This window comes from Ailuropoda melanoleuca, chromosome 7, assembly GCF_002007445.2.
Source record: "Ailuropoda melanoleuca isolate Jingjing chromosome 7, ASM200744v2, whole genome shotgun sequence".
NCBI classification, from domain to species: domain Eukaryota; kingdom Metazoa; phylum Chordata; class Mammalia; order Carnivora; family Ursidae; genus Ailuropoda; species Ailuropoda melanoleuca.
Window position 1 is genome coordinate 72,795,580 of NC_048224.1, and position 20,176 is coordinate 72,815,755.

The 20,176-nt window shown below is 39.0% G+C and overlaps 2 protein-coding genes and 1 long non-coding RNA gene across 8 annotated transcripts in view; 1 reads left to right on the forward strand and 2 right to left on the reverse strand.

Annotated features, from left to right (window-relative positions):
• Positions 1 to 15,187, reverse strand: part of LOC117803076 — a 29,347-nt gene extending 14,160 nt beyond the window's left edge. For both annotated transcript variants that reach the window (XR_004626693.1, XR_004626694.1), the window contains exons 1-2: positions 15,056 to 15,187; positions 2,401 to 2,625 (exon numbers count right to left, since the gene is read on the reverse strand). This is a non-coding gene — a long non-coding RNA (uncharacterized LOC117803076). The remainder of the gene's footprint in view (positions 1 to 2,400; positions 2,626 to 15,055) is intronic.
• BRCA2 (BRCA2 DNA repair associated) overlaps positions 1 to 15,537 on the forward strand; it is a 62,352-nt gene extending 46,815 nt beyond the window's left edge. For both annotated transcript variants that reach the window (XM_002918223.4, XM_034665044.1), the window contains 6 exons: positions 2,164 to 2,362; positions 2,585 to 2,748; positions 2,838 to 2,976; positions 11,808 to 12,052; positions 13,593 to 13,739; positions 14,863 to 15,537. In XM_002918223.4, coding sequence (XP_002918269.2) covers positions 2,164 to 2,362; positions 2,585 to 2,748; positions 2,838 to 2,976; positions 11,808 to 12,052; positions 13,593 to 13,739; positions 14,863 to 15,501 — 1,533 coding nt within the window. In that variant the 3' untranslated portion in view covers positions 15,502 to 15,537. The remainder of the gene's footprint in view (positions 1 to 2,163; positions 2,363 to 2,584; positions 2,749 to 2,837; positions 2,977 to 11,807; positions 12,053 to 13,592; positions 13,740 to 14,862) is intronic.
• A 2,773-nt stretch (positions 15,538 to 18,310) lies between these two features.
• N4BP2L1 (NEDD4 binding protein 2 like 1) overlaps positions 18,311 to 20,176 on the reverse strand; it is a 28,264-nt gene continuing 26,398 nt past the window's right edge. For 2 of the 4 annotated variants that reach the window (XM_034665050.1, XM_002918222.4), the window contains one exon: positions 18,311 to 20,011. In XM_034665050.1, the coding sequence (XP_034520941.1) occupies positions 19,744 to 20,011 (268 nt within the window). In that variant the 3' untranslated portion in view covers positions 18,311 to 19,743. The remainder of the gene's footprint in view (positions 20,012 to 20,176) is intronic. The other 2 variants (XM_034665051.1, XM_034665052.1) reach the window with 2 other exon arrangements.

Sequence of the window (20,176 nt, forward strand, 5' to 3'; positions counted from 1 at the left end):
CGGCGCTGGAGGAGATAATGCTAAGTGAAATAAGTCAAGCAGAGAAAGACAATTATCATATGATTTCTCTCTATGGAACATAAGAACTAGGAAGATCGGTAGGGGAAGAAAGGGATAAAGAAAAGGGGGGTAATCAGAAGGGGGAATGAAACATGAGACAAAGGGATAAAGAAAGGGGGGTAATCAGAAGGGGGAATGAAGCCTGAGAGACTATGGAATATGAGAAACAAACTGAGGGCCTCAGAGGGGAGGGGGTTGGGGGAATGGGATAGACTGGTGATGGGTAGTAAGGAGGGCACATATTGCATGGTGCACTGGGTGTTATACGCAACTAATGAATCATCGAACTTTACATCGAAAACTGGGGATGTACTGTATGGTGACTAACATAATATAAAAAACATTAAAAGAAAAAAATAATTATGGCTATGGCATTTATTAGCCAACTGGGCATAAAATAACTATAAAATGGGCATAAAATCAGTTGTTTCAAGATCAAATTATATAATATATATTAAAGTATGCTATTATAAAGTTCCACATCAATGTTAGTTACTAATATTGGAACATCAGTTTGTATATTAAGGTAAGCTGTCTCTTGAATTTTTAGACACCTGGGTATCCAGTTATGCAAACTCTAGAATTAATTTGCTACAGAGGGAGGAGGGGGAATTTGAGAAAAATTGTTTGTTTATTGATTAATCTCATTTATTTGATGACAGTAAATCTAGTAGATAGCCTTAGCTTTCATGACTAGTGGGACTACAAAATAGAACTCCCTTAGGAGAGTTAGCAGTGCTTTTTTGAATAGAATTCCTCATATTCCCAAATGTGACAACTCAGATTTTCCCTGTGAGGAGTGGGTCCAGGTTTTAAGCCTGTGAGTACACTTGCTGTAAGTCTGTAAGCTAAGACTTTATTATGCTTTCCTTAAAAATGATTTGCCTCTTATTGAAGCTATGCTTTCTTTGAGTCATCATGAAGATAGTTTTAATTTTATCACAAAATTTAACAAAATATTATTTAGTCTCACTTCCTTTTATGGAATTTATTTAAAGGAGGAAGTAAGGGGGCAGAATGAGAGTTGGAAGACTAAGTGGTAGACCCAGTCCTGCCACTCTGTAGCTGGACAGGTGCTTTCTCTCTGGGGCCTCCCCACCACCTCTGTCAAGGGAAGTCCTGTGAGGGGCTCTCACTAGGTCTTGAGAGTACATGATTATAGAGATTTCACTTAGATACAGTTTTCATTGCAATTCTTGGAGGGAAAAAGAGCCATCCATTTCTAAAAGATCCTGCCCAAAGGGTTTGTTTTCAGTAACCATGTTGAATGTTGGGGGACTTTGTGTTTAAACTAAACATTGTCTGCATATTTAGAAAGACCTGTTCAGGGTACCGAGATCCCATAGTTTTCCTTCCCAGTATGGGTCAGGATATTAAGATGTGTGAGGCAGCAGCAGTCCAGTGTGTTGTGTGTCAGGATTCCGTTTCCTCTTTGATTTGACTTTATTTTTTGTTTATTCATTCATTTTTGTTGTACTGGGTGAGAGAACCAAGAGATGAAGCAATTTGCTAAAATGATGGAGAGAGAAATGTGGAGGCAGAGGGAAGTGCTTGTATGTAGCACATGTCTGTTTTCAGTAGTATCTACCGTTCTCGAGAGTTAATAAAATTATACTACCGCGGTTAAGAATGAGAGCTCTTGAACTACCTCTCCCTCTACGCCCCTGCAAGTTATTTATTCTCTGTACCTCAGTTTCATCTTCTGTAACATGCAAACAATACTAGTGCCCACCTCACTGGGTTATTGTAAGGACTAAATGAATTAATACATTTACCACACACAGATCCATTCCTCAGATACAGGGAGCACTCAGATGTCAGCCATTTATAACGTTGACGGTGGTTATGATTATTAGAGTACATTCATAAGTAGGGGGTGGTCTTGGCCCTCGGGAAATTTGTCACAAAGATAAGTGAACAGTTTAAGGCACCTGAAAATATTTGTTATGTGATGAGCTGAGTACATTAGTCTCAATTTCTGTATTGTCACATTGTTAAAGTGAACTCGAATTCTGTTGTATTTTATCCTCATTTACAGTGGATGAGGTTTTTGTTAGCTTTTTATTCTAATATCATTCACCTTAATATATTAAATGATCATAGGATTATTTTAGTGAAGAGCAGTTAAGAGCCTTGAATAATCACAGACAGATGTTGAATGATAAGAAGCAAGCACAGATCCAGTTGGAATTCAGGAAGGCCATGGAATCTGCTGAGCAAGGAGAACAAATTTTATCAAGGAACGTTACAACTGTGTGGAAGCTGCGTATCATAAGCTATGGGAAAAAAGAAAAAGATTCAGGTCAGTTTGTAAATTTTTTAAGTTAAAGTGCTACTTACTAATGAAATGAGTTCAAATGCTAGATAAAGTACAAAGTTAACGTGTATCAGAGGAGCAAAAATGGGCTACCACTGCCCACAGAACAATGGTATCATCCTTGGATCTTTGTTGTTACGGTATTTGTTTTACAAGAATTGTAATGCTTATCAGTCCTTCCATTTTGTCTTTTTCCTCTTTATCTAGTTTCATTGAGTATCTGGCGTCCATCATCAGATTTATATTCCCTGTTAACAGAAGGAAAGAGATACAGAATTTATCATCTTGCAACGTCACAATCTAAAAGTAAATCTGAAAAAGCTAACATACAGCTAACAGCAACAAAGAAAACCCAGTATCAACAACTACCGGTACAAACTTTTCATTATAGTTTTTTAATTTTGATGAATGCATATTAGTTTATAGAATTTGCATACACTGATTCTTTTTTCCCTTGTAGGCTTCAGATGAAATCCTATTCCAAGTTTATCAGCCAAGGGAGCCCCTTTACTTCAACAAATTATTGGATCCAGACTTCCAACCACCTTGTTCTGAGGTGGACCTAATAGGATTTGTAGTTTCTGTTGTGAAAAAAATAGGTAATACACAGTGTGTTTTTAATTGTAGCTGCTTATGGATGCTTTTGAAAAATAGTATTTTTTAAAATTTGTCTTCCTTAAAATTAATTGGAGTTACAAATCAGCAAATTTGGTAACTAGTGATTTGGAAGTAGGCCTGTTTTAACCTTAAATCTTAATGAAAAACAATTCTGCATTTACAGGGATGAACTTACATCCCATTCTGTGCTATTTAATTTTAAAGAAATTGCTAGAAATGTTTTGTAGCATTGGAACGATTACTAGACAAATAATTATAATCTCCCTCTGCAGTTTATTGAGCATTCAAGCCTCCACCTCCAGCTTCTCTGCAGGATCCCTCATGATCTGGACTAATGTCCCTTGTTCTAAAACCTGCTTTGTTTAGTGTGGCTCCTCCTACTTGGTTAGTTCTTGTTTGTATGGTACATCTCTTCCCCCCTCTTATTTTTAACCTCCCAACATCTTTATATTTAAATTGGGCTTTTGACAGCACGGTTGGATCTTGTTTTCTTATGCAGTCTGAGGGCCTGTCTTTTAACTGGTTTGTTTAATCTGAGCAGCTTTAATGTGATGATCTATATGGTTGGATTAAAATCTACCACTTTGCTAGCTGTTTTCCCCTTGGCCCATTAGTTCCTTGTGTTGGCAGGCTATTCTCTGTGATGTTTGTGCACATTTTATAGCAGCCATTGTCCAGACTCTCCCTTCAAGAATGCTTGAATAGCAGAAAATCTTGGAAGGATGGAAATCGTGTCTGCCTCCGACACAGAGGGCATGTTTGTTTCCCAACCAGGAAATCTGATCCCTTTTTCCATGAGTCTGTTTTTTTTTTATTTTTTATTTTTATTTTTGTTGTTGCTGCTGCTGTTGTTTAAATTCCACATGTAAGCGAGATTCTGATTGTATTTTGAAGGATGCGGACAGTGTAGGTCGGGTAAGAGAGGAGTCAAGGAGTCAATGCCAAGGTGTTTGCTTTGAGCACCTGGGAAAAGAATTGCCATTTACTGAGGGGGGAAGAGCGCAAGGAAAACAGGGATGTGTTGAGGGTCAGGTGCTCAGTTTGGTCAGTTATGTTTTAGGCACTTGGTCTAAACAGAGATTTCTACTTGACAGTTGGATATACAGGAGTCTGTCTGGGGGAATGGTTTGGGCTAAAGATAGAAATTGGGACGCCATCATCATGCAGGTGATGGTTAAAGCTGTGAGACTGGATGAGGTCACTGGACGTGGGAGTAGCTGGAGCAGTGGCTCAGGCGCTCTGGTCCTTCGAGGCAGGGAGATGTAAAGGAATCAGTAAACGAAACAGGAGGAGCCACTGAGAGATGTCAGGAGTACTTAGGAGAGTGAGCTGCACTGAAAGCCCAGAGGGAAGAAGAATCCCAGAGAGGTGAGAGTGATTCAGTCTCACATGGTATTTGATAGCTGAGACAGTGAGGTGAGGGCCAGGAAGGGGCTGCTGGCTTCAGCACCAGGGAGGACTCTGGACGGAAGGAAAGGCAGGCACACAGCAAATGCAGGCATTTCAAGAAGATCATGCTTTAAGCAAAGAAGGGAAATGGAGCACTCACAAGGAGGAGAATTGGGGTCAAGAGAATGTTTTTTTCCAATGAAAAAACTAATAGCATCGTGATGAGATGGTGTACTGATGGGAAAGGTCCAGTAATGAGGGCGAATGTTTTTAGAGGGCAGGGAGCAGCAGCAGGCAAGGAGCAGGGGAGACGGCCACCCCAGCTTGACTGCCAGGAGCACAAGAGGTCTGCAGGGGCAGCTGTGGCATCTGAGGAGAGCCAGGTTTCAGTTACAGCAAGCCAGTAAAGACAGCAGTTACAGGAATGGTTGAGGATAGTGGAGATTTGTCCAGGGAAGGTGTTCCGAGAGACAGGGAGAAGTAGATGCTGTGAAAGGAGGCAGTGTGCAGAGATTTCTGGAGACAGCCCTACAGCAGGACCTGGGAGCCTGGCTGCTTGTGGAGACTGACCTGAGATCACTTCTCAGGACCCCGGGCGGAGCAGATAGTGGTGAGGAGGTGAGGTGTGTGCAGAGGAAAAGGTGGTTCTTGACTTTCTGCCATATCCAAAATCATTGTCTTCCGCTCTTAGTTACTGCATGATGGCTGAGTACTTGAGTTTCTTTCCACTATACATTGTGTATCCCTGGAAGATACTCTCTCTCTTCTACATTGTTTTCCCTAGTTGAGTGAGTAACCCTGTGTATTAATTTGCTGTGCTGCTGTAACAAACTACCACAAACCAGGGGGGCTTAAACAACCAAAATGTATTGTCTCACAGTTCTGGAGAGCAGAAGCCCAAAATCAGGGTGTTGGCTGAGGTGGTTCCTCCTGAGGCTGTGAGGGAGAATCTGTTCAGTGCCTTGCTCCTAGCTTCTGATGGTTTGCTGGCATCTTCGCTCTCCTTGGCTTAGAGGTGCATCACCCCAATCTCTGCCTTCATCTTCATGGCGTTCTCCCCGTGTACGTGTCTGTATCCAAAGTTCCCCTTTTTATAAGGACTCTGGGTCGGACCCACCGTAATGACTTCATCTTAACTTGATTACATCTGCTAAGACCTTCCTTCCAAATATTTAGGCCACATTCACAGGTACTGAGGGTTAGGACTTGAGCATCTTGGGGGACACAGTTCAACCCATTAATACCTTGGTATATTCACTTCTGTCAGTCAGTCCTAGTCACCTGCTTTCCCTGCAGCCATTTTCATTATTTCTGATCAGAAGCTAGGAAGAAGGCAAGGAGACACCGGCCATTTCCTTTCCTTTAGGTTTAAGGGTAATAAAATTCTCAAGTTTCATGTCATTTCACCAGTTTGGGGAAAGGAATTAGAAGCTGAGCCTTTCTGTGCCTTACCTTATCCGCAATTTTATTTCTTTCCTTCATCACTAATTTTTGAATTATATATCCAAGTATCCCTCATTTGTGTTTTTGGTGAACATTTCTTTGTTTTTATTTAGTTTGATGTTAAATGTTAGAGGAAGAAAATTCTGGTATAGAAAGCTTGAAAGAGCCACCTTAAGCCTGAAGTACTAGTTATCTAACACCCAAATCTGATCATGATGTCTCCTGGTTTAAAATCTTCAATGGCTCCTACCCCTTAGAAAACGAAACCCACACTCCTTCATATGCCTGAAAAACTCTTCAGCTGCCCGCCTTAAACCACCACCCCACACACCTCAGCTAAACTCTTGCGACTTCGTGTGCCTGGCCCACTACATATAACGTTTAGCACTTCCTACCTTTAAATATGTGCTCACTTTGCTTACAGTGCCCTTTATCCTCCCTTCCTGAAGAATCCTAGAAAGGTTGCCATGCCTTAGGCCGCTTACATGCGCCCTCCCCCCTCCCCCCACCCCCAGCCAGAGGCCTGTGCCGGAGTCCGAGCTTCCTGCTCAGCTGCCGCAGGTGTCATGTGTTTGGCTGTTTCGGCATGCATCTCATGGCCCAGGGTCCTGTCCCCACATTCCTGAACCTCCTCCCCACCAATGATACTGTGATCTCTTCAAACACAGGGACTCTGTTTTAGTTTCTTTCTGTCCCCACTTCTAACAAAATGGGGCAGGGCTGGGTGGGGAAGTGGGTAATTGTTGAAAACTTCAGGTCCATACAACTTCATAAAGTCCTCATAGTAACACTGTGCATTTGCCATTATCATCCCACTTTACAGATGGGGAGACTGGAGCTCAGAGAGGTTAAATAACCTGCCCAAGGTCACAGTTATGTAAAGGATTGGAACCCATACTTCCAGGCTCTGATGCTTATGTGTTCTTTCTTATACTTCCCGCTGACAAAACCAAATCAAACCCAACCATTTGAGAATTGGGCTTAAAGTAGGGACTTCTAGTATTCAGTCTGATTTGTTATTATATTACAAAAAAACTGGTATAAAGTGAATTAAATTCTTAAACTTAATTATAATAAATTTTCATAAATTATTAAATTAATTGAATTCACTTCTTAGGTCAGTTTCCCTGGGAAACATTCAGATTTCGTGGAAAGTGCCCTCAGGAGCAGCACCTGAGGGAGCAGTGGCTGCCAGGCTGGGCAGAGGGGGAGCTTCAGTGCAGCTGCAGCAAAGGTCCGTGGGGATTCTGCAGCTGGCATGGCCCTCGGAGTCATGCCAGCTTGAGGCAAGGGGCCAGTCCCTGGTTGCATGCTCCCTCCAGAGAGCGGCCCGGGCCCGTCAGCTGAGGGCGAGCCTGGGAGGGAGCTCAGGTGGGAGCTGTCAATAACCAGCGCTCCCTGAAAGAGCAGGCTGGAGGATCGCAGGCTGGAGGACGCCTGGGTCCTGACGATGGAGGGGCTCTGCGCCCACACCACAACATCTCTGTTGGGAAAATTTGTGAATGTAACTTTATACACTTCTATGTGCTTTATCCTTTCTGTGAAATTTTCTAAAAAGAATTTAAAAGGTACAGTGAATTCTTTGTAAGTTCAGAGCAGTCCCAGACTACAAACCTGCAAAATAATTTTCTTCTTATCCTTTTATTTTCATGATTTTTTTTAGTGCCAACATTCTAAAAGCGTTACTTTAAAAAATTCTTCCAGTTGTTACCGTTTGTACAATATGTATGGTAATTAGAGAAATAAGTTTCTGTTATTTTTCAACTATACAATTTGATTTAGCTATGAAACCTCTAGGAAAAAAATGAAGTGAGGAAACGATCCTGGAAGCTTATTTTTATATTTTGCATTTTCTAAATGTTTTTCAGTAAACGTGTATTTTATAATTGGGGAAAAACACGGTTCGTTTATTTTGGGGGGGGGGAGGCAGAGAAGGAAAGAGAGAATCTTAAGCAGGCTCCATGCTCATTGTGGAGCTCAGTGCGGGGTTTAGTCTCACAACATTGAGATCATGACCTGAGCTGAAATCAAGTCAGATGCTTAACCGACTGTGCCACCCCGGTGTCCTGAAAGACACATAGTTTAAAGAAGGGCATTTGACAGAAAAGCTGTAATCAAGTTTTGGATATAATTAGAGGCAAATTCCAAAATTAGAAAATTGAACATGCTGGGGAAATATAATTTCTCTAAAAGCAATATTTAATATTTAAGATTAAAATCCATTAAATAAATCTCCTTATAAAATTGAAAGAAATAAAAGGAATTACCATCATTTGCAATAGAATAAACAAATCATTATCCTAGAATGGAATCCACTCCCGTCATTTATAAAGGGAAATGTAATTCTTACAGTAACAGAGACAAGGAATTCTAAATAATAGGATTGAATGGTTAGTGCCTTAGTTCTGTCCTGGGTTATTCAGTGGTCCCTCCCATTTTTGGCATTGAAATTATTTTATTTCTTATTTTGAATAATTTCAGACCTTCAGAAAAGTTGGAAAAATAATACAGACTTTCCAAATATCTCTCATCTAGCTTTCCCTGATGTCAGCATCCTGCACTATAGACGTAATTGAATTGGAAGTTTGTCATGCTATTTTCCTTTCTCTATTCCAGGATCGCACTTTCATTCCATCATTTCTCCTTATTCTCCTCCAGCCTTTAATAATTCCTCAGTCTTCTCTTGTTTTTCATGATCTTGACTCTTTTGAATAGACTAATCAATTATTTTGTAGCATTTCCCTCAATTTGGGTTTGTCTGATGTTATGTCATGATTGGAATAAGCTTGTACAGGTTTGGCAAAATTACCACAGAAACAGTGTTGAGCCTGTCCTCTCGTATCAAGGGGTTAATGAAGTTGATATTGCTTATTACTGGGAGTGGCTTGATCGTTTGGTTAAGGTGGTGTCTGCCATCTTAACCTTGGAGCAGATTCTTTGAGACTGTCCAAGTCTTATTTCACCTCAGACTTTCACCAAGTAATTTTAGTATCCATCAGCTGATTTTGTTTGCAACAGTTTTTATTGTAGTATTTGCCTAATGAGTTCCTCTTTTCTTCTTCATTTATTGGAATTCATTGGAATTCCACTGTAAGGAAGAGCTGCCTCTTTTCCCCAAATTTACTTCCTTATTGATTTATATCAGAATGGACTAATGAATGTGTATTTTATTCTGTGGGTTAAAATTCAATACCTGCATTATTTTGTTGCTCCGATTGTTTCAGTTTTGACCATTAGGAGTTTTTTCAGGTTGACTCCTGTAATTTTTTGAGCACCTCTTTACTTTTTGGCATCATGAGATATTCCAGGTTCATGTTGTATGTTCCTTGCCCCAGTCAAATTGAATCAGTTGCTTCTCCAAGGAACCCTGGATTTTTTTTTTTAAGGAAATGGTGTTTACAGCCAAAATTTGCTTGTTAGACTATGTACTCATTACTACAGAGGTACCATTACTTTTAGGCTCTTTCAGATAGAAAGAGCTAGGAAATGTGTTTGTGTTCCATTTTGGATTTCTTCCTATTTGGTTGGGTTTATCTGTTTGTTTGTGGGACCCGTGAAGGGTATGTGAAATATTGTGGTTCTAAGAGTCAGCTGCACAAAGACATTCCAAGAAGTGTCGGTGTCTCTCATCCCTTCTACCCCAGTGCTGTTCCTCCCCTTCTTTCTACCCACACCCTATCTCTAGTTTCTGGTTTATCCTTCCTGTGTTTGTTCTCTACAAGTGGAAAGATGTGTGTATATTTCTTATAGCAACCTCTTACATGAAGGGTAACAAACTTTTAGTCTTTTTTTGGTGTGCTTTTCTTTTTTCACTTAACAGTATCAGTTCATAGAGAGCTTTTTCATTTTTTTTCATTCCTATGTATTCTGTTCTTTTCAGTGCAATTGTAAATGGGATTTTCTTAATTTCTTTTTCTGCTACTTCATTATTAGTTCATAAAAATGCATTAGATCTCTGTGTATTAATTTTGTATCCTGCAACTTGACTGAATTCATTTATCAGTTCTCATAGTTTTTTGGTGGAGTCTTTATGGTTTTCTATATAGTTTCATGTCATCTGCAAATAGTAAAAGTTGTACTTCTTCCTGACCAATTTAGATGTATTTTCTCTTTTTTTTTTTTTTTTTTTTAATTTTGACCTGATTACTGCAGCTAGGACTTCCAGCACTGTGTTGAATAAAAGTGGTGAAAGCGGGCATCCTTGTCTTGTTCCTGACCTTAGGGGAAAAGGTCTCGGTTTCTCACTAGTGAATATGATGTTAGCTATGTGTTTTTCATATGCAGCCTTTATTATGTTGAGATATGTTCCCTCTAACCTTACTTTTTTGAGGATTTTATCATGAATGTATGTTGTACTTTGTCAGATCCTTTTTCGGAAACTATTGAGATGATCACGTGGTTTTTATCCTTTCTCTTATTGATGGGATGCATCACAGATTGATCTGTGAATACTGAAACACCCTTGCATCCCAAAATAAATCCCATTTGATTGTGGTGAATGATTTTTTTTAATGTATTGTTGGATTCAGTTTCCTAATATTTTGCTGAGTATTTTTACATCTGTGTTCATCAGAGCAATGCTGTCATCATAGAATGAATTTGGAAGTTCTCCTTCCTCTTCTATTTTTTTGAAATAGTTTGAGAAGAAGAGGTAATTATTCCTATTTAAATGTTTGGTAGAACTCACCTGTGAAGCCATTTGGTCATAGACTTTTGTTTACTTTGTTTATTAGGAATTTTTTGATTACTGATTCACTTTCATTGCTGGTAATAAGTCTGTTCAAATTTTCTGTTTCTTCCTGATTCAGTGTGAGAAGGTTACATGTTTCATGGTCGTCTGGGTGGCTCAGTCGGTTCAGCATCTGCCTTCAGCTCAGGTCATGATCCCAGGGTCCTGGAATCGAGTCCCACATTGGGCTCCTTGCTCAGCGGGGAGCCTGCTTCTCCCTCTGCCCCTCCCCCTGCTCATGCTCGGGCTCTCTCTCCCTCTCTCAAATAAATAAAATCTTAAAAAAAAAAAAAGTTTCCAAGAATTTATGCATTCCTTCTAGGTTGTCTAATTTGTTGGCATATAATTTTTCATAATGTTCTCTTATAATCCTTTGTATTTCTGTGGTATCAGTTATTATTTGTCCTTCGCTTGTGATTTTGAGTCCTTTCTCTCTTTTTTTTTTTTAATGAGTCTGGCTTTAGTCTAGTTTATCAATTGTGTTTATCTTTTCAAAGATCTAGCATCTGGTTTCATTTTTTGTTTTTTTAAGTTCTGCTGTAATCTTTATAATTTCTTTCCTTCTACTGGCTTTGGGTTTTGTTTGTTCTTTTTCTGTTACCTTTAGGTGTAAGGTTAGATTGTTGATGAGGGATTTTTCTTGTTTCTTGAAGTAGGCCTGTATTGCGATAAACTTCCCTCTTTAGAATAGATTTTCTTCATCACAGAGATTTTAGACTGTTGTGTTTTCAGAGCATTTCCTCGTTCTTTCGTAGAGCTGCATAGTACAGCATTGTCTGAATGTGCCATAGCTTGTCCTACTGCTCTCCTGTAATATAGGCAGCTTTAAATCGTTTATAATTACCTACAAACAGCGTTTCAGTGATTAAGCTCGTACACAGTATTTTCATAATCTTGTTCAGATGTATCTCACTATTAGTGGAAGTACAGTACATCTTCAGAATAGAGTACGAGAAGTGGGGTTGCTGGGTGGAAAGGTAAGCGTGCATCACTTTGCTATTGGTATTCCCACCAGCGGCGTATACCTGCTTCCCCATGGCCTCAGCAATGGAATATGTTGTCATACTGGCACTAAAATTTTAGCATGATAAGCAACAGGTTATTTTGGAAATTCTGAGCTTTCTCTAAATTAGGTTATTTTGATCTGTTTTTACCATTAGCATGCCAATACAAATGGACATATTAGAAGTTCCTTGCATTTTTAAAATTTATCTAACATATATAATGAAGTGGGGTGTTTTGTTTCTTTAGGTCTTGCTCCTTTGGTCTATTTGTCAGATGAAAGCCATAATTTATTGGCAATAAAGTTTTGGACCGATCTTAATGAGGACATTATTAAACCTTACACATTAATTGCTGCAAGCAACCTCCAGTGGCGACCAGAAGCCAAATCAGGAATTCCTACTTTATTTGCCGGAGATTCTTCCAGGTTTTCTGCCAGTCCAAAGGAGGGCCATTTTCAAGAGCGATTCCTCAAAATGAAAAATACCATTGAGGTAAAATGACTTTGTGCATTACCATGCATTTTGGTATTTTCCTACTTTGATGGTCAAATATTAAGGAAATGGTGGCATCTATGAAAAATGGATAGTTGAGTTACGACGTAAGGTGAGGTTTCATCCTGTATAAATTGCTCACGAGCCTGAGGGGCTGGGAGGACGACAGCTGGGAGATGATGATCTGGAGGGGACTGAGTGAGGGCAAATTGTGAGGAGGACCTTCAGAGCTACAGTTCATGTGAGTAACAAGAATTATAGGAGCTACCCAGGGTTCGGAGCTGCTGGTAGTGTCGTTAGTTAATAGCACGCAGATTCCAAATTTACATTTTAAACTCCATATCTAGTATTTTATAGTTTATCTCTGTCTTTGATTTGAAATACTCCCAAATAGGAGAACACTGAAATTATTTTCCCCAGATAATGTATGCATTTTAGTTTAAATCTATATATACAGCAAGTAATAATATTAGCTAAAGCTTAGAGTGCTTACTGTGTGTCAGGCTTTCTTCCAAGCCTGTTGGATTTAATTCTGTCACCAACCCTATGAGGTAGGGAGCTTTTTCCCATTTTATTGATGAAAAAGAGGTTAAGTCACACAGCCAAGTTGTTAGAAGCAGGATTCATACTTAAGCCATCTGAATGATGGCTTAAGTATGTTGCAATGTTGCCTTCCAATAAAACTTTGGATTTTATAAATTGCTAACTAGTAAAGAATCTTCAAAATAAGCCTCTTTGTTTAATATTTGAAATGTGTTATTCAAAATATATATAAATAAAATTATGTTTTAAAAAGCATTAGAGTAGCCAGCTATGTGAAGGAATATTTCACCTAAAGACTCAAAACACATAGAGAATATTAACACCCTGACTTATCTGGTTTCTAAATTGGAGGGTGGCCCGGGGGTTGTCTTCATTGTTTGGCTCCCATACGGAGTACATCCAGGTTTTCTCTGAGACTGGTCAAGGGCAGTTCAGAGACAACTGGCTGTCATTTACATAGCACTGTTAAGTTTTACAAAATATTCTCATGAATTAGGTTAAATCCTATAAAATTGCGGGTATTTGACCAATGGTAACTTCTGAAACAACAGTTTTACGTGGTTTAACCTGCACATTTTTTCAGTTAATTCTTGGAACAGACATGAGGTGATTCTCTCATTTTACTACTAACCTAAGGCATACTCTATGGATGTTAGATGTTTTACAGCCGTCAGGTCGGAGGAGTTGGAGCTTGAGACTGTCTTCCAGCTCCAAATCCAGTATCGTGTGAAACCTTGCTTATTAAGCTGGATGATTGGAAAGATCTCTCCCATCTCTTTCCTTACCTGACATACACAGACTCCCTCTCTCCCTCCAACAACTGTGTTGCCTTTGCATTTTTACACTGGCAGACACAATTGCTATCAAATTTGGGGTGTGTCATTCTTTTTCTTCTGGTCTGAACCTTTTATTTCTGGTTTTCAAAGTAACATTTTCTGAAAACATGAATATGTGCAATTTCATTTTACAAAACAGCTTTTCCCATTTATTTTCTCAGAATATTGGTATGTTTTGCAATGAGGCAGAAAACAAACTTATGCATATACTTAATGCAAACGATCCCAAGTTGTCCACCCCGACTAAAGACTATGCTTCAGAGCTACATGCTGCTCAAACAGTCCTTGGCATGGGAAATAAATTTCTGGTAAGTTAATGTAAATTTAAGGAATTTTATAAATATTATAAACGAAGGCAATAATATATTTTGGTATTTACCTACTAAACTTGGTAAAATGTAATTAAACTTACCTAGAAAGTATGGTTAATTGTTATCTGGCTCCTGTAAGTATAGGTTATCTGGAAATGCTACCTTGTTTATCAAAGCCAGAATGTAACATTCTTTAGGGACACATTTTACAAACAGGTGCTTTCATATTTAGCATTGCAGTTACATGGGATGGAAAATACTTGTGTCCTTTGCTTGGAGGACTATTCTTTTCAACTAGGGTTGTTTCTAAGCTCAGTTTGATTTAACTCTTTAAATCACAGTACATGCAAATCAAGCCATAAGGTCTATAATACTGGCTGATGACTAATTCTTAAGTAGCTAACAGTTGCTAGGTATATCCATATTAACTCACTTAATCTTCACAATGATCCATGGGATGGAAATTATTTCCATTTTACAGATGAGAAAACTATGGCCTAGAGAGGTTGAACAGTTGCCTAAAATCACAAAATAGAAAAGTATACCTACTAGAACCCAGTCAGTCTGTGCTCTTAAAATGGTTTAAAAATGTTTATCTTTGTTTAAACTCTTACTAAAAAAGAAAAGATTAGGGCATAAGTTATGTCCCCCTACCTCCTTTTTTGTCTTTCAGTACAATTAGTCTTCATTCTTCTTTCTTTTCATGTCATTTTTATGTTCTTTTATGCAAAACCATTTCCTTCTGGAATGAGCACAATCATATAAATGTCTCTCGGAATCATCTGACCTATGAGTCATGAGGGGAGTGAGAATGTGTGTGGTATTTCTGTGCTTAAATATTTCTAATGAGGGGCACATGGGTGGCTCAGTCGGTTAAGTGTCCATCTCTGGTTTCAGCTCAGGTCATGATCTCATGGTTGGGACTGAGCCCTGTGTCGGGCTCCACACTCAGTGGGGAGTCTGCTTGAGATGTTCTGTCTCCCTTTCCCTCTGTCCCTCCCCCCGCTCTCTCTCTCTAAAATAAATAAATCTTTGAAAAAAATTCTAATGAAAGGCTAATATGATGATGTTTTATATATTAGTGCATAATTATCTAGGCTGCTTTTTGTCTTTTTATTAGATGTCTTCTCCCAGTAGTGAGATGAATCACCAGAGTCCTTTATCATTTTGTAAGCTGGAAGAGACGTCTGTTCCCACACCTGGATCAGCCCAAATGACTTCAAAGTCTTATTGTAAGGGGGAGAAAGAGATGGATGACCCAAAAAACTGCAAGAAGAGAAAAGCCTTGGATTTTTTGAGTAGACTGCCTTTACCTCCACCTGTCAGTCCCATCTGTACATTTGTTTCTCCAGCTGCACAGAAGGCATTTCAGCCACCACGGACTTGCGGCACCAAACATGAAACACCTATAAAGAAGAAAGAGTTGAATTCTCCTCAGATGACTCCACATAAATTTAATGACCTTTCCCTTTTGGAAAGTGATTCAATAGCAGACGAGGAACTTGCATTGATAAACACTCAAGCCCTTTTGTCCGGTTTGGCAGGAGAAAATCAACTTATGTCTCTCAGTGACTCTGCTAGGACCGCTCCTGAGAGCTCAAAAGATTACGTCAGGCCGAAAAGGCATTGTACTGCATCTGGGCTCTCGGGATGCAGGAGCCCCCAGGCCCGCACCGAAGAGCGGGAGACTGACGGGCAGGATGCAAGTACAGCGAAAAGGGCATCTATGAGACTGCAAAGGCGACAAAAACAAAAATGACAATGAATCAGTTACTGACTCGGCCTTTCCAATTTGTAGAAAATACAGCTTCAGCCTGCAGGGTTTGCCTAATGAGAAAAAAGGACACAGTCCCAATTCTCCCTGTGTGCTTGTCTGTCTCAGGAATGCCCCTGGCCTGTCTCTGTGATGATATACTTTTATTTCAGTTATATGTCTGGAGATTGTATATTTATTAACTAATCAAGAAAAAAATCTTTAAATCTTTATGACTAGATTTGATCACTGGATTTGATCAGGTATATTTTACAAAGTAAACATACCTTTTTTTTTTTTTTAATTGTTTCCTTAGTTAAATGAAACTAGGTTTCTGAGTACAGTTATTTTGACTCCTGTAATTCCTTTTAGTTTAGTTCCTATTTTAGGTGGTTTTGTTTTGTTTTTCGGAAGTAAACCCCTATGAACCACTTTTCCTTAAGAAACAACAGTGGTGTTTTCTTTAGACCAATTCTTAAACCTTAAGTCAGCATAACTGCAAGAAAAACAGAATCTTCAGTGTAATTCCTTTTTAATGATTCCAGTGTGATTGCTGAATTATTTTAATTAAAAATTCAAATGCTTTAAATCAGATTTCAGAGTGTTCATGTTTTTTTAACAAAATGATCATCTGCAACTTATGAGAAAATCTTTCTTTCAAACTGGCAGTGATTCTACCTACTTTATTTTTAGCCCTATCACAGGACTCAGCAAGTACTTCCTTCAAACCTGGTTTTCTCTAACCACCAAGGCAGGCAGTAATAGTTCACTACGAGAGGACATTCTTATCTGTTACCTTCCTATGCTTAATAGAGAAAAGAGAACGCAGTTCTAATAGGAGCTAATAGCATGGAGAAGCTCTTCAATCAGGTCTTTTAATAGGTCTTAAATTTATATAAAATATCATGTTTTCAAATATAAACACATTTCAAACCCAAAATAAATATTTTAAGCAGGTTTTTTTTTTCTTTCATAACTGTGATCCATGATTTTTCTCTCCTCTAGAAATTATTAACATAATAGTCCATTCTGTAGTTTTGTAACTCAGGTGTACTGCCAGTCTTATTAATATGTGATTTAAATTTTGTTCATAAAACAATTTGGTCCTCACACCCCAATCATTTTCCAAGTGATCCACTCTAGAACAGGAAAGAAAACTTGAATCTCAGGTAAACAAAAGGAATTATAAGAATTTTATCTTTTTTTTCATTCCTAGAAAACCTGAATTGCTAGTACCGCCTCCATTCTTCATTACCATTTAGATCGTAGAGCGATCTCATGCACACACTCCTTATATGTTGTAAATAATATAGCAAAGCCATATAAGCAGACTATGAGGCTTAAGTATATGTGGATATTCAGAAGGGGGAAGGAAGCAGGAGAGACTATGGACTCTGAGAAACAAACTGGGGGCCTCAGAGGGGAGGGGGTGGGGGAATGGGACAGGCTGATGATGGGTAGTAAGGAGGGCACGTATTGCATGGCTCCCTGGGTGTTATACGCAACTACTGAATCATTGAACTTTACATAAAAAAAAAAAAGTGTATGTGGCTATTATCCCCTAAGAAGTGACAATGATTGGGGGCACCTGGGTGGCACAGCGGTTAAGCGTCTGCCTTCGGCTCAGGGCGTGATCCCAGCGTTATAGGATCGAGCCCTGCATCAGGCTCCTCCGCTATGAGCCTGCTTCTTCCTCTCCCACTCGCCCTGCTTGTGTTCCCTCTCTCGCTGGCTGTCTCTATCTCTGTCGAATAAATAAATAAAATCTTTAAAAAAATAAAATTTAAAAAAAAAGTGACAATGATTGAGAGACTATGGACTATGAGAAACAAACTGAAGACTTCAGAGGGGAGGCGGGTGGGGGAATGGGATAGACCGGTGATGGGTAGTAAGGAGGGCACGTATTGCATGGTGCACTGGGTGTTATACACAACTAATGAAGCATCGAACTTTGCATCGGAATCCGGGGATGTGCTGTATGGTAACTAACATAATAAAAAAAAAATCATTAAAAATAAAAATCCTAAAAGAAAAAAAAAAATAGAGGATTTTACTTTATACTCTTTGATTCTATTTGAATTCCTAGTCAATAACCATGTATTGCTTTAACAGCAATAAATTAAATAAATACATTATTTGCAAAAAAAAAAGTGACAATGATTACAAAGTCAAGAATGTACACTGTATGATAAGGGATAAAAGGTAAAAGCAACTTGAGTTATTCAACAATCACTTAATGAGAGCCTATCTTGTACATAAAGCCCGATGCCAGCTATATGAACAATGCAAATGTTAGTCATACAAAACACTACAGGCTAAAGTTGAGGGTTCAAAAAATTATATATGAATCAGCAAACTTGGGAATTGAGAGAAAAAATAGATCACTTCTAGCAGGGATAAAGCTGGCAGCATTTAATCAATTCTTTTTATGTTTCCAAACCAAGTATTTCAGGAGTCCTATAAGAAAAAGAGATAAATAGAGAAACTACTCTTCTGAGCTCTTTAAAAGCTGTGGATCTAAATCTGGGGCCACTTCATAGTGGTTACATAGTGGTAAGATTTCAATAGGGTCAGTATTGTAATGTTAACGTTAATAGTCTTTCTAATGTGCACAGATCAAATAATTTAAGCATGTAGAATACAAGGTTGCTTTGGTATTTACCTTTATGTCTCCTATGTATTAAAGGAGACTGGTAAATAAGTTTATGATATAGAAAAATTGGTTCTTAATATGGTAGAATTCTATGGGATTTAGGTAATTAACTTTTTTATATCGTTGAACCAAAAAGAGTTTAGATTCAATGACAAATCCATAGAAAGCAATACCATATATAATTTTTAATAACCATAAAAGCACCATTATATAGGACACTTAAAATTAATATTTCACAGAACGTTAGAAAGAAGCTGTTGGCCAACAAGAAATAAAGCACACATCCTACACGGTCTTACCTATCATGGCCTCACACCACATTAATCTGATTCTAACCTGCGGAGAATGAATTTGGAATCATGAATTCAGTATTGGTATAAGAGGGACATTCCAGAGTTGTGGTAGAACTTTATTGACTTAACGCCACATAAAACACCAAGACTGGTCATCTTTCAGCGGGCATGGCTTTGACATACCCCTGTATGATTTCTGTCTTGGGACGTTTAATTCCTTGCACTCCCAAACATCTGGGCAGCCAACTGATCACACGCATGTCTGTTAATAGGCATAATTTTTAAAACTGCTTAACTCTTCCTCTTAAAAAATGGTGCTTTATAAAGTCAGGCTTCTTTTATTTACACTATTAGCACAACAGCCAAAAGTTAATCAGGTTTAATCTTATTCAATAAAGTGGTAATTTAAAACCAAGATGTGACCTTAAATAATGACACTGATTTTCCTCAGTAGCTTGTATAGCAGTTAAGAAGGATTTGACAGGAGTGCCTGGGTGGTTCAGTCGGTTGGGCACCCATCTCTTGATTTCAGCTCGGGTCATATCTCAAGGTTGTGAGATTGAGCCCCGCAGTGGGCTCCACGTGGAGCAAGGAGCATGCTCAGGATTCTCTCTCTCTCTCTCTCCCTCTCCCCCTCCCCCATTCACTCTCTCTCGCTGTCTCTCAAAAAATTTTTAAAAAGAAGGATCCAACAGACATTTTTAACAATGACACATCACTAAAATAAAGGAATAATTTCCCAAAGCGTCTACTTTGAAGGACAATATTCCCTTAGATGTATGCTTTCTATCATGTGCATTTTAAAGGAAAATCGGTGTCATCGTTGACAGCCACACATCTCACATTTTGGGATACACAGATTATCAAAGTAGCAATGGCACTAACATGTTTCCTGCCTCCCTCTTCTCCCCACCTTTCCAACTTTCCTGATGGAGATGAATTTCCTGGAAAAATAGATTACTTCAGAGAAAGCGGCACTGAAGCTTCTCTATATCGGACTTAGGTGACTGCCTTTGTGCTTGGGCACGTTCTCAGGTTTCAGTTTCCAAGACCCCGTTTCCCTAGAGAAAGGGACTTTGTTTAATCCAATCTGCAGAATTCCCAGCAGCAGACCATGCATATAGGAGCACTTTAACAAATGCTTGGTGAAGATAAAGTATAATGACTTCTGCTCAAAAACTTTCAGGTCCAACTATTTACACTGGAATTAGAGCTCTGACGAAAACCGAACCAAGAATAAATACCAAAATTTGCAGTAAAAACTGATTTAGGAAAATTTCGAATGCCTGTAAGATAGGCCTCCTAATATCCATGGTGACAACCGCCTCTTCTGTTAAAGGAGCCCTCGTTTGTGAAGCCGCCAGGAGCCCTCCGGTGTGGAAACTCCACGTAGGGATGCCAGTATCGGGCGCTGTTGGAAGGTGACGCGTTATTCCTGTCATTCCTGTCCTGGTTTCTGTTCATTCTGCTTGGCTTTTCTGCGTGAAGCACGCTGTGAAAGGTAACATCATGTTCATACCGCTCCTTCATTCGGTGGATTTTTTCTCTGGGGACTCCATGAATGTTTCTTCTACGTGGGAACAAATGCAAACATTTACTTAAGGCAGCATATCAAAAGGAGTTACTTGTATTTAACATAGAGATGCACTCCCTCCTCTCAGGATTTAACTCTCACAGAAGCATAAGGTCTCCTTAAGGAGCTCATCTTTCAGGCTCCCCTGCTGTTTTGCATGCC